Source organism: Euwallacea similis, chromosome 28 (genome assembly GCF_039881205.1).
Source record: "Euwallacea similis isolate ESF13 chromosome 28, ESF131.1, whole genome shotgun sequence".
In the NCBI taxonomy this organism is placed as follows: Eukaryota; Metazoa; Arthropoda; class Insecta; order Coleoptera; family Curculionidae; genus Euwallacea; species Euwallacea similis.
The window spans coordinates 656,442-667,994 of NC_089636.1; the positions used below are offsets into that span (position 1 = coordinate 656,442).

At 35.1% G+C, this 11,553-nt stretch overlaps 2 protein-coding genes across 4 annotated transcripts; one reads left to right on the top strand and one right to left on the bottom strand.

Annotated features, from left to right (window-relative positions):
- The first annotated feature begins 228 nt into the window (after positions 1 to 228).
- Positions 229 to 3,470, top strand: LOC136417545 ((3R)-3-hydroxyacyl-CoA dehydrogenase). Its single transcript, XM_066403296.1, has 5 exons — positions 229 to 360; positions 2,055 to 2,368; positions 2,452 to 2,590; positions 2,884 to 3,054; positions 3,166 to 3,470. The coding sequence occupies exons 1-5, from the start codon at positions 327 to 329 to the stop codon at positions 3,249 to 3,251; spliced, it is 744 nt and encodes a 247-aa protein (XP_066259393.1). The 5' UTR covers positions 229 to 326; the 3' UTR covers positions 3,252 to 3,470.
- Positions 3,318 to 9,488, bottom strand: LOC136417534 (nose resistant to fluoxetine protein 6-like). 3 transcript variants are annotated; one of them, XM_066403273.1, is made up of 13 exons: positions 9,331 to 9,488; positions 9,078 to 9,275; positions 8,500 to 8,702; positions 8,245 to 8,450; positions 6,825 to 7,146; positions 6,601 to 6,764; positions 6,382 to 6,547; positions 6,131 to 6,324; positions 5,954 to 6,079; positions 4,623 to 4,828; positions 4,034 to 4,176; positions 3,864 to 3,975; positions 3,318 to 3,446 (listed from the first exon to the last, which is right to left on the bottom strand). In XM_066403273.1, the coding sequence occupies exons 1-13, from the start codon at positions 9,464 to 9,466 to the stop codon at positions 3,373 to 3,375; spliced, it is 2,250 nt and encodes a 749-aa protein (XP_066259370.1). In that variant the 5' UTR covers positions 9,467 to 9,488; the 3' UTR covers positions 3,318 to 3,372. The 3 variants fall into 3 exon arrangements, with proteins under 3 accessions (XP_066259370.1, XP_066259371.1, XP_066259369.1); XM_066403274.1 differs by having other exon boundaries at positions 6,131 to 6,312; positions 6,379 to 6,547; XM_066403272.1 differs by having other exon boundaries at positions 6,379 to 6,547.
- Positions 9,489 to 11,553: the final 2,065 nt, after the last annotated feature.

The window sequence follows — 11,553 nt, forward strand, 5'->3', positions numbered from 1 at the left end:
ATTTTGTAAAAAACCCTTCGAGAGAATTTTGGGACTTACAACTAGGGAAAAATCAGGCTATATGAAGAAAAGGCCGACAAATTGTTGAATGATTTGGTACAGCTGGTACCACGGTATGAAAGTATTTTTCCAGTGAGGTCGAGTAAAGACATCTACGCAGTCGCAAGCTAACAGCAACGCAATAAGGCTAATTACGTGTATAATAGTGTATTAAACGCGACGAATGTGAAGGAGACAGAAAAGCCAGGAGCAAGCGCAGAACGACCGGGAACAGTGGTACCAAACATCGTTTTCCGTACGTTCTACAAATTACAAGATACTCAAATATGAGTTTGGTGGGAAGACTTGCTTATGTTACTGGTAAGGATATAACGGGTGACCGTTGAGAAAGGTAGGGTATTGATTAAGCCATTATTATTCACCATCAAACATGTAATAGATGAATATATACAAGACGTGTCCTTATATCTCAAGGCTTGTGTAAGTCGAATGTATGTACTATTAAGATGTGTAAACTCCACAGTACTTATCACAGTCCACATGTTGAGGTAGGGAATCTGAAGGACAGCTGTATCGATTTAAGACTTTAAATTTACAAAAGTGTCGCCAATGAGACAGGTCGTGTTTACGTTGCAGACATTCTATCCTTTTCTTGGTCGCTCAGGTCCTACAATTCAGAAAGAGACAGGATAATAATATAAGACATTTTTTACCAGATGTCTTTTGTTTGTTTCATCATAACCGCAAAAGCAATTGTTTTTATTTTAGCCAGAAGATCGTTGCTTTTGCGTTATTTATAACGGGAATTTAATTTAAATAGTTGGAAATTATGTTTGAGAGTAATGACTAGTTCTCTAAGGTACTAGAGTGCCTTCATCTCTCTTCGAATAAGCTCCTTCAAGACCAGAACCAGAATGTCCAAAAAAATTTCCTCAAGCTCTTGGAATTGAGAGATTAACCGATTTTTGCAGCCAGGTTATTAAGAATCAATTATACCAATTTACTGGTTTGCTCTATGTACTGTCCAGCCCTAAGAAGGAAGACCCTGCGAGCACCCTTCATGTGTTATCCGTCAAGCAGATTTTCCCAACTCTCCAGCAGAAGTGACATAAGTCAGAACGTTTTTGGATCCTGTGTGTTACGTCCGATTTTCGTAAGGTAGACAATCTGCACTCCAATCCAATTATTTGAATTAAGCCTATGTTTGCTTTGAGGAGCTTTCTGAGTTATGATGATCATCAGATTCATGTGATATTACATTTTATGTCTTCCCATGTGACAGGTAGATTGATCTCCTTTAGAAGTTATTTCTGTTATGGCCCTCATAAGGTGTATAAAAAGCCCTCTTCTTGACTGTGAGCGAGACTAACATTAGCAGCTGACTAACAAGGCAGCTGAAACTTATCAAATTCTTTCAGGTATATTTATAGTATGAGGGTATCTAATTTTATATCTTCTAAAGGGGATGATAAAAAATAGTTTCGTTCGTTCGGTATACAAATTATTATTTTAATTATTAAAATTCAATGACCACATCGAAAGCACATATTCTTGTTACATAAATATATTATCAGTGTTTTTACTGAGGGTAGATTTTAATTTTTGTTGAGGATTATGCTTAACAAAGTAACATTAACATAAGAGAAATATTACAGCCTCAAAAGGCCTATCCATCCTTGAGTCCCACTGCCACATAACGAATTGTGAGCTAGATAATCTCATTAAAGCCACGTCAATTTGACTGCGTGAGGCATCAATAAGACTCCTTCACTACAGATTATCTTTTCAACTTCTTCCTTCAAATCTCACCAATAAACTGTTATTGAGATATCTTGAGCTAAAAACCACATGGTCAGTTTTTGTCCAATTTAAGTCCTCTGCTTTCTCCAAGATCACTGAATTCCCTACCAAAACAGGCGACGGCTGTGTTATTAGTGTGTAAAAAATTAGAATAAATTCTGCTATAAATTTCTCAAAAACATCAATATATTTTTATTTAAATACCTTGCTACCAATTTCTCCACCTTATGGTTAATTTTGAAATAATTCAAAAGGTGCTGCCTCGGGCATTGGAAGAGCAGCTTGCCAATGTTTAGCCAGGGAAGGTGCCACCATAGTGGCTGTGGATAAGAACATATCAAGCTTATTGCAGACCATTGAATCATTACCGAGTGTAGCACAGCCTCACATGCAAATTGCAACGTCAGTAGAGAATAAAGAAAGCATTGAGAGCTCACTCAAGAAAGTCCTAACAGCATATTCAGCACCTCCCACCATTGTTGTCAATGCAGCTGGTATAATAAGGGACAATTTTATTAGCAAATTATCTGAAGAGGACTTCATAGAAGTATTGGATGTTAATTTGAAGGTAGATGTAAAGCCCTGTATTCCCTGCCTGTTTTCAAAACTTTCAATGGCGATGAAATTTGCCTTATACGCACATGTTTTTAGGGCACATTTCTAGTCATAAAAACATTTGCAAATGCTTTAGTTAGTCATAAAGTTAATGAGGCCTCCATAATCAACATTGGCAGTGTCGTTGCTAAGTTTGGGAATATTGGACAGGCAAACTATTGTGCCAGTAAAGCAGGTTTGATGTGAATTTAATTTTTATGTGGGGAATTATCATTATTCGCACATCATAGAAACTTTGCTTTTTGCCCAAAATACTTAATTTTAGGCCGAAATTTTGAAATTTTGGAATTTAATTTGAAAAAAAATATTAAGTTGAAGAAGCCTTTCTACGCCTTTTCACGCTTTCATAAAAATCATTTTTATGCATTTTTTTAATTTCTTCTACTTGCCATTTCCATTTTAAAAATGTTTTCCAAATTCATCATTTAAAAATACGTTCGGGTTTCCTAATGTACTGGGTTTTGGTAGGAGTTGATCTTCTAACAAAAGTTGCGTCCAAGGAATACGGAAAATTCGGGATTCGAGTGAATAATATCTTACCAGGTTTCATAGCCACGCCAATGACTTCTGCCATACCAGAAAAGGTCAGAGATAAGTTTCTCCCTTTAATTCCTTTGGGTCGCTTCGGTCAGCCTGAAGGTAAATTTATTCTTGTGAAAATTCCTCCGATTAACAGTGTTCGCTAGTTTGTTTGCATGAAAATGGAGATTATCTCAATTTTTGGGCCATACTATACAATTTATGTTTCAGAGATGGCAGAGGTGATTGCTTTTCTTGCATCAAGGAAAAGTTCATACATTAATGGGGCCACTATCGAAGTGACTGGCGGATTTTAAGTTTTTCCCAAACGAAATTTCAACTTATATTTTATATGCATTTAAGTGAAATAAAAACTCTTTCGATTGAGATAATATTTTTTATTGGTTCATACACAACAAACTTATCCTATACCTAAATTTATTTGGTTTCCTGATTTCCCGATTCGATTACCCTTAAAATCGCAGGCTGTACAAAAGGCTTCTCTGAAGTTTCTGAAATACAGTGTGTTATATAAATGACAATTTTAATTTTAAGAGGTGATGATTCCTTTTCATAGGTGATAGTTTGTGAAGATGCTCTAACTTGGTAGATACAAGGTGTTCCCTATAAAATTGAATCTCCCTTAATTTCTTTAAATTTTTTGTAATATTCGAATATGTCGTTAGCGACGTATTTCCTATCGAAATATGTATATAGGGTGTAAAAGAAAACTGGCTTTTTTTAAACGGAGTGCTTGTTGTTTTTATTTTTTATTTTTTTCTGTCACTCTTTTAGATTTTTTAAATTACTTGCTGGTCTCTTAATGTTTTTCAAAATAGCTTGAATTTTGCATAAACAAAACGACTGCAAAACTTTCAGATTCGGGAGTAAATTGAAAGTTTTACGTAAACTTTCTTGTTTGTAATTACCTTTTATCCCCATTAGAATCCTCTTCAATGAGAGAATGGGCGATTCGAAGCACACACACAACACGAACGCAAAGGAAAAGGTGATCACAAAGTGGCCCAGAAGCACGCTCGCCTTAAAAGAAGGAAAATACGTGGAAAATAGAGTTTGATGGAAATTTTATGTCAAGTACCAGGTCAAATTTGGTCCAGGAAGTAGCTTCTCTGGTAACTCCCTTGTGGCAAATCAGAACCACTCCATTTACAAGGTAAGCACTGTAGGTAAGTCGGCTAAGAGGTATGAAGAATTTCCACGATAGAAATTTGTTTACTGCACCTGAAATTCATTTTTGATTTCAATTATCATTGATTATATTATAAGTTGTTTAAAGCATAATTTTTTCGCAAAGTTATGATTTAAAATCGACTCATCAGGTTATTTGGAGCATCCTGTACAGAATTTTTATCCTGCAAGCAATTTTGAACGATTATGCTCCCAGAAAGTAGATGAAAATGTAAGTGAATTGGAAGCCAACCCTTGGAGATTTAATTCAATATTTTCTTGAACAATTCACTTATAGAATAATAGCAGGTGTAATTACCACAAAACAAGGTGTAAAAAGTGGAAAAAAGGTTAGACCTGCTTGTATGAAGCACCTGTTGATACCGAACTTTTAATTTCCATCTAAAACCTTCGCTTCTGGCAGTTTAGTGCTTTAATTTTCGGGATTTTGATTTACTTATAACTTAACTTTTGAAAAGTAATTTACTAAGAGCACTTACTGGCATTCTCTGTCACGCATACTGTAATAACCCATCCCAGCGCCAAAGCCCAAAAAACTCTATGCAGCGGTGCATACATTGCCGACTTCAGATTGTCCTGGACATATCCAGGAGTCAGGAACCACGTAATGGAACCCATGCTGCCCAAACCAAACATAGCTGCCAAAGTCCAGCCTAGCCAAAGAAGCCAATCTGGAATTTTTGCGCTGAAAATATCTGATCGTTATACAGGGTTTTCGGTTTAAAAGTAGTCTCCCCTATCTTTTCCTTGCACATCGATATTTTCAACGGGAACTATTAAAATGACTCATACGGGGACAAAGCCCTAAGCCTTAGAGACATGTTGATGCTGATGATTAAAATTTGCTTTTGGCCTTCTTGGGACCTTTTATATTTGAAATGTACAGGCTGTCTCAAATTTTAAGGGGTATCTCAGTTGTTATTGAAGTTAGTAACAAACCAAATTTGACATTGATAGAAAAGTTATTGCCTCCTTGGTTTTGTTGATGAAGGGTGTTTTTAGAAACTCATGTTGGGAACTTCTTTGACTTTTGGAACCATCCTCTGTATTTCATTTATCCAAAAATACATGGAGAAAATAGTAACGGATTTTGACCGAGGTTTTGCCGTAGAATCCAATGATGTAATGTATGGGGTGATCAATTAAAATATTATATTTATACTTAAATGCAGTTAAAGTATAAGGTGCAGAGAGAACATGAATGACGCCATGGAATCTATGACAACAAATTCTTGATATCTAGAATAAATGAAGCACCGAGGGACTACAAAATGAGGCAATCTTTAAAAAACCTATTATATCTAGTAACGAAACCAAGATGGTGTCACTTTTCTGTATTGGAGACACACTGTGATGATGAATATGTGTGAAGAAGCTTCACTTTTATCTATGCACATAGGACTGAAATAATACTGCGGTTACATATTTTATGTAAAATTTGAATTTTTACTTTTTATAAAAACAAGAACAGGTTTTTGGTTAAAAAAGTTATATGATTACCTTGAAAATTTTATGTAAGTGTTAGGACCGAACTAATCTTCGAACTTAAATAATAATTATTAGCAAATTTTGCTTAAAACATCCTGTTCCAAATTTTTAGTTTTAATCAATATTTAATTGATTTATAAACACGCAGCTCTGGAGCTTTCTCCAAAAAGTTCAGTTTAAAGCATAATGTTTATCCCTCTTGAAAATATTACTGACTAGTATCAGAATTTTTTTTTGATATTATAATATATGGAAAAGATAGATGCGGCTACTTTTGGTCTAAAAAGACCGGCAAATACTGTGTAATCACTGAGGGCCGTACCATTCTTTATACATCCAATAGACCAAATACCCGCTTAGTAATCCGACAAAATACGAGTTGGCCCTCATGTGGGTTTTAATGTATGCATTGACAAAATAGTAGTTTGTTGTCAAGTCTTCAATTTCACTGAAATTTGAATAGTGAAGGTCCATTAAATTCTAGAGACTTGAAACTCACGGTGGAAACCCTAATAACGTGGGGTCGTAGCTGTTTACGAAAGTGAGGTAACCTGGCACAATTGCGCTCACAAATGTCGCAATGCTAAGAACACATATTCCCAGTTTGGGCCATTTCCACACTAGATAAATAAATATTGGAGCAATGATGAAAAGGTGGAAATCGGCTGCCAAGTACCATGCCTGGAACATACACTACAACCGTCAGGGGAAATAAGAGAAGTTCCAGCTCATTCTTAGCTTACACACCACACTGTCAGTGTTCACGTAATTGTTAATATACAACAAGTTTGCCCACCAAGACTTTGAGCATCTCATTCTCTCAGTTTCGGTAATTCTCCTCCATAAGGGCCCTTTGCCTAAGAGCGGTAGCCAGGTCATGTTTAGCCCTATCACTACCAAATAGGCTGGAGTCAGTCTATGAATTGGCATTATTAATTTAAGTAATTTTGCCTCTTCATGTTATGTCACCTGATGTAGCGAACAAGATAAAGCATTGCGACATTAATTTTCCCACTTTTCTTGTCTAGTTCGACCAACAATAGCCGGGCCATCAAAAACCCACTGACCAATAGGAAACTATCTACCAACAGAGGACTGTTTAAAAATATGCAGTTTTCTAGCTTTTTTATCATCTAAAATTCAATGTAATTGATTTTAGCAATCACTAAAAATACATTTCATTATATACGAACCTCATTAGCAAAACTTGTATTTGCCAGGGGGCTACCGAAAATGAATATCAGAGAATGTCCGGCAAGGATGAATACCATGGAAATAAATTTAATACCGCAGATACACTCCAAATTGAACTCATTGGGTTTGGTTTGCAGCAAGGCAGACACATTTTGGATGAGAGAAACGGAGAGAATTAGCTCTTTCAGGGTTGAATTTCTTTGCCTAATGCGATCTACGCTGTAGATATTGTATGAGAGCAGCTTTCTTGTACTTCTAATATGTAGTACGTGTAGCGTTGTAGACAGGATGATTGTTGCTAGGACTAGTACTATCAACACTCTAAAATGTTTTTATGTGAGTCCTTTCATTTCAAAAGTAGCCCACTCCACTGGGTGTTTCTTTTCGTAATAGACTATTACATAAGGTGGGTAGTAAGAAGTATATTACAAGAGTGACGAAAAGTTACCACCGAGTCGCAGCCGAGCTCAGGAATTTCGCCAAACAAAATAACATGCCTTATTTTAGATTTGCAAACACTGTTTGTTCTATGACATACTGTCATTTCATCATAAACTTACTGAACATTACATAACACATATAGTAAGAAGTGTATTACAAGCGAGAGGAAAATTTACAATCCACCTATAGCCGAAGTCTGGAATTTCTCCCAGCAAAGTAACATGCCTTACTTTCTAGTGATGCTTTTTCTACGACCTACTGCTTTAATCTACAAATATGATGTTTATTTTGTTTGTATTTCAAATTCCTCAAAACATATGGTTGTCATGGAAATGCTATGCGCGAATCAGCTGTGCGTAATAATATTACATAACAACATGAAGATTCACTTGCCTGTAGTTGCTAGTTTGTCACTATGGCTTACTCTAATGTTATTTACGTTTTACTTAAAAAGAAAATTCTGTCTAGGCCGAAAATTCGGTAATTTAGATATCGAGGGAGCGTTTAAAATGCGTATGAATTTCACATCATATTCCCCAAAATCTAAATTTAAAATGTGCAATGGCACACCCCATTTTATCGTATACAGTGTGAACCTCCGGAAGTATTGCTTCTGTCGACCGTCATATCGTGCCAAATTTTTAAGTTTTTCCTAATTAAAGTCCTCAAAAATCGGTCCATGCAGTTCCCGGAGAACCACCCAGTATAACTTTAAGGGTGTTAGAATTAGAGGCAAAAAATTTAAAAAATAATTGTCAATCTTCTTTTTTAAATTGAGTTAACTGGGGGTGGGGGATGGGATCCACCATACAGAGGACACCAACTTTAAACATCCCCTCAATGTCATTGTTCGATATCTCAATTAAAGTGCTTTGGGTCTAGATCTAATTTTTTTCACGAAAAGAGTAATGGAGGGGGCTACTTTCGAAATGAGAGCAATGGGTATATAGTTTTCCTTTACAAATCAAAGGTATTTACCCGTAAATGATTTGCCCCCAAGAAGTGGTTGGGGGGCTGTTCTCAGAGTAACAATCGAGTTCATTAATATTCACTTTAAGTTCATTGAATTCGATAAATAAAGCGACCATTTTCCTCATAACCCGTTCACCATCTTCAGGGAGACAAGTCGATGGTAGGCATACAGCCCAATGGATCAGAGTTGAGTTATAATCACCTCTAAATCGCTGTTAAAGCATTTTTATTTGTTTGAAATCTTGATTATGCAGTGATTACCGATTTATTAGTAAGAAATGCTTCATCTAATAAGCTTTCATTTTTGTTGAGTTTGAAGCTCATACTTGCCAGGCAGTATTGGCCCTTTATGACTCGTTTGTCCTCTAAGGGTTGTAGGACTCTGATGCATTCATCGAAATTTCCTAACTGGTACATGTTTGAGTAAAGTTGTCCTGTGGGGCATTTCGGAGTTGCATCGAATACTGAAATTCCGGGATTTGAGAGAATATTTTTAGAATTTCCACGGAAGAAGAATTAAGTTAAGAATATTAACTAAAATTTCGTGAAGAAATGATCATAGGATCAAGGATTAGTGGGGGTTATAAGTTTTTCAGAAACGCGAGAAATACGTGATTTTTTCAATATTTGATAAAACTTGTCTAAAATTCACATTGATGTAAATCAGAAACCCAAAAATACAACGCGTTTCCATGGCAGTCATTACCACTAACTCGCTATGTAGATAATGAATGGTAGACGTGTTATTATTAACTAGTTTTACATTTAAGGCGAGAAACTTCAACTTGCCCAGTAATGGTACTTTTTGAAGCTACTAATGGAAAAAAGCATTATCTTACTGTCTAAGGCCCACTCTTCGAAATTCATTAATCCCTGCATTACACTGATGGAATCCTCTCTGCATTTTTCATTCTCAATATCTTCCAAAATTCTTAAAATTTCCTTCTGATTCTGGTAATTTATCTCTTTTCTGAAAGGCTTCTTTTCACTCTTCTCGGATTTAACGATAAGCTTGCTTAACAACGCCGCAGCGAAGCCTGCAAAAATCCAAACAGGGATAATCACACTTTGAATACTTAATTTAGTTAGAACCATTGTTTCTGGTAGATTTCTCATGAGTCTGAACTCTCACGTTCCTATCACTATTATCACACTTCACGCGTAAATCCCTATAAATACAAATGAATAAAAACGCGACTAAGCAGTAATTTCGAGCACAGAACATCATGTTCTTAGCTGTTGTGCTCTTATGTGGGCCTCTACCTAGAGAGGTAGACACTCAAAAAGTATCTAATCAGCAGAACTTGCTTGGTATACATATGCATTCGAGACGCGAAAAAACGTTGGGCGTATTGGCCATTACGAAAAGTGGGGAATCAGCATTATAATATTTGTCTAATTATATTTCTTAATTCGAAGATTTCCTAATAGTAAACAGTCATTTTTAGAGGTGGAATTAACTGTGACATAAATGTGAGGGGGAGTTTCATATTTTGCGTTACATTTTTATGTTTTTTTTTTAATGATTTTATGAAATTTTGATTAAATTGTATTATTTTTTCGGTTCGACATTTAAAAAGTTAATAAATGACCCGTTTATTTGGTAAATATTTTGTTTTCAGCTCACATCAGGTATGTGTTAGACGTTCTAAATTTGTCCTCATTAAAATTTGATGTAAATATTATTATCAAAGTCAGTTTTCGTTCAATATTGCGTTTAAATGTTACATCAAAACGGGTTTGAACGTCGTAAGTCATATTCACTACTTGGAAGTCTTGTCTTTTGACTTTTTTAAAGGATTATCCAGCGAATTTGATAGAAAAAAAAGATTATCATCACATCATACCTTATCTTTTGACACTTTCCTTTAAAAATAATGGAGTATTCAAAACACGTGATAAAATTGCATCCATTTTAAAAAGTAATTTGTATAATTGGACCGATTTGGTGTATACACCCGACCCAGTATAGGGGGAACTAGTATGGACCCAGTATGGAAGAACTAGACTGTTGAATTTTAAAATTCTTTATTCGAAATTAAACATATTATTACATATTCGAAAGACATTTGTATAATTATGAGTGTGTATAAAAATATACAATAATTTCCTTATTGTCTAATAATATCAATAGATACAGGGTTGTCCAATGAGGACTAGATAAAAAAAGAGGCATAGGTGGATATGAAAAACCAAAATAGTCGTTTATAACTTTTCTTCCTGAGGAATCCGGGGAAATGTTTCTTTATTTCACTTATTGCTAATTCATCGAAAATAAAAAGCTTCTTTTCAGTCAAAATGACACAACCAGCTGCATAACAAGTGGTGATCAAGTATATCCTTTGGTATTGAACCAAAGAACCGATACAGATGCCTTTTTAGATGACAACAGGAAATAATATACGATACAAGGACTTTTCTCTATTGTAAAGTGCCGAAAATGGATGTTGAAAAGAATAAAAGTGCATCACTGCAGGTGAAAAAACTTCAGCAATCGAAAAGTCGTACAAAAATGCGGTACGACATTTGAAAAAAATATCGAAATGAGCTGAGGCGTTTTCATTTAATGTTTATTCAATGCTTTTCAATACATATTTTCAGATTCCAGGAGAAGAAATATAAACAATATTTCTTTTGCTCTTTCATATCAATAAAACCGTCGTGAGGAAATCTGTCTTATCTAGTCCTCATTAGATGAGCCTGTACAAAATGTCCAGGTGTCACCAAGGGATATTTCAGGTAGTCGAAATGATGGACAATTGCCATTTTCCTAAACCGGTGGCTGATTTTCATGAAATTCCAAGCTATGGGGCAAACCTGAGAAATTTTCTAATAAGCGTACCTTCCATGTCCTGGTGTGGGTGTTAAAAAAAGTAAAAATCGTATTTTATAAAGATTGTTACGTACCATTTTGTAGTACGAACTTTTCAGTCTGCCATTCTTAGTTATCGAGTTATAATAACACAAACTTAGATTTTTAAAATGAGATACTCTGTATAATTAGACATTTTGAAAGTCTAATTAAGAATTTCGAAAAATTTGCACATTTTTGATTTTTGTTTTTAATTATTTCAGCGTGGACGAACAATATTATAAAAGATAATGAGGAGCGTCTCTGTATTCTACTTCTCCAAATTTTATTCAAGGACACTTTTATTTTTTGAAAACTGGAAAGACAACTACTTTCCGGAAAAGTATAAAAGGGTAAATAAAAATGTTGGAAAAGTATTTTTTACTGTTTCGAAACATTTTAATGGCACGATTAAAAATAGTTAACGATGTACTGGGAACATTCCATTGAAAAGAAACAAAATT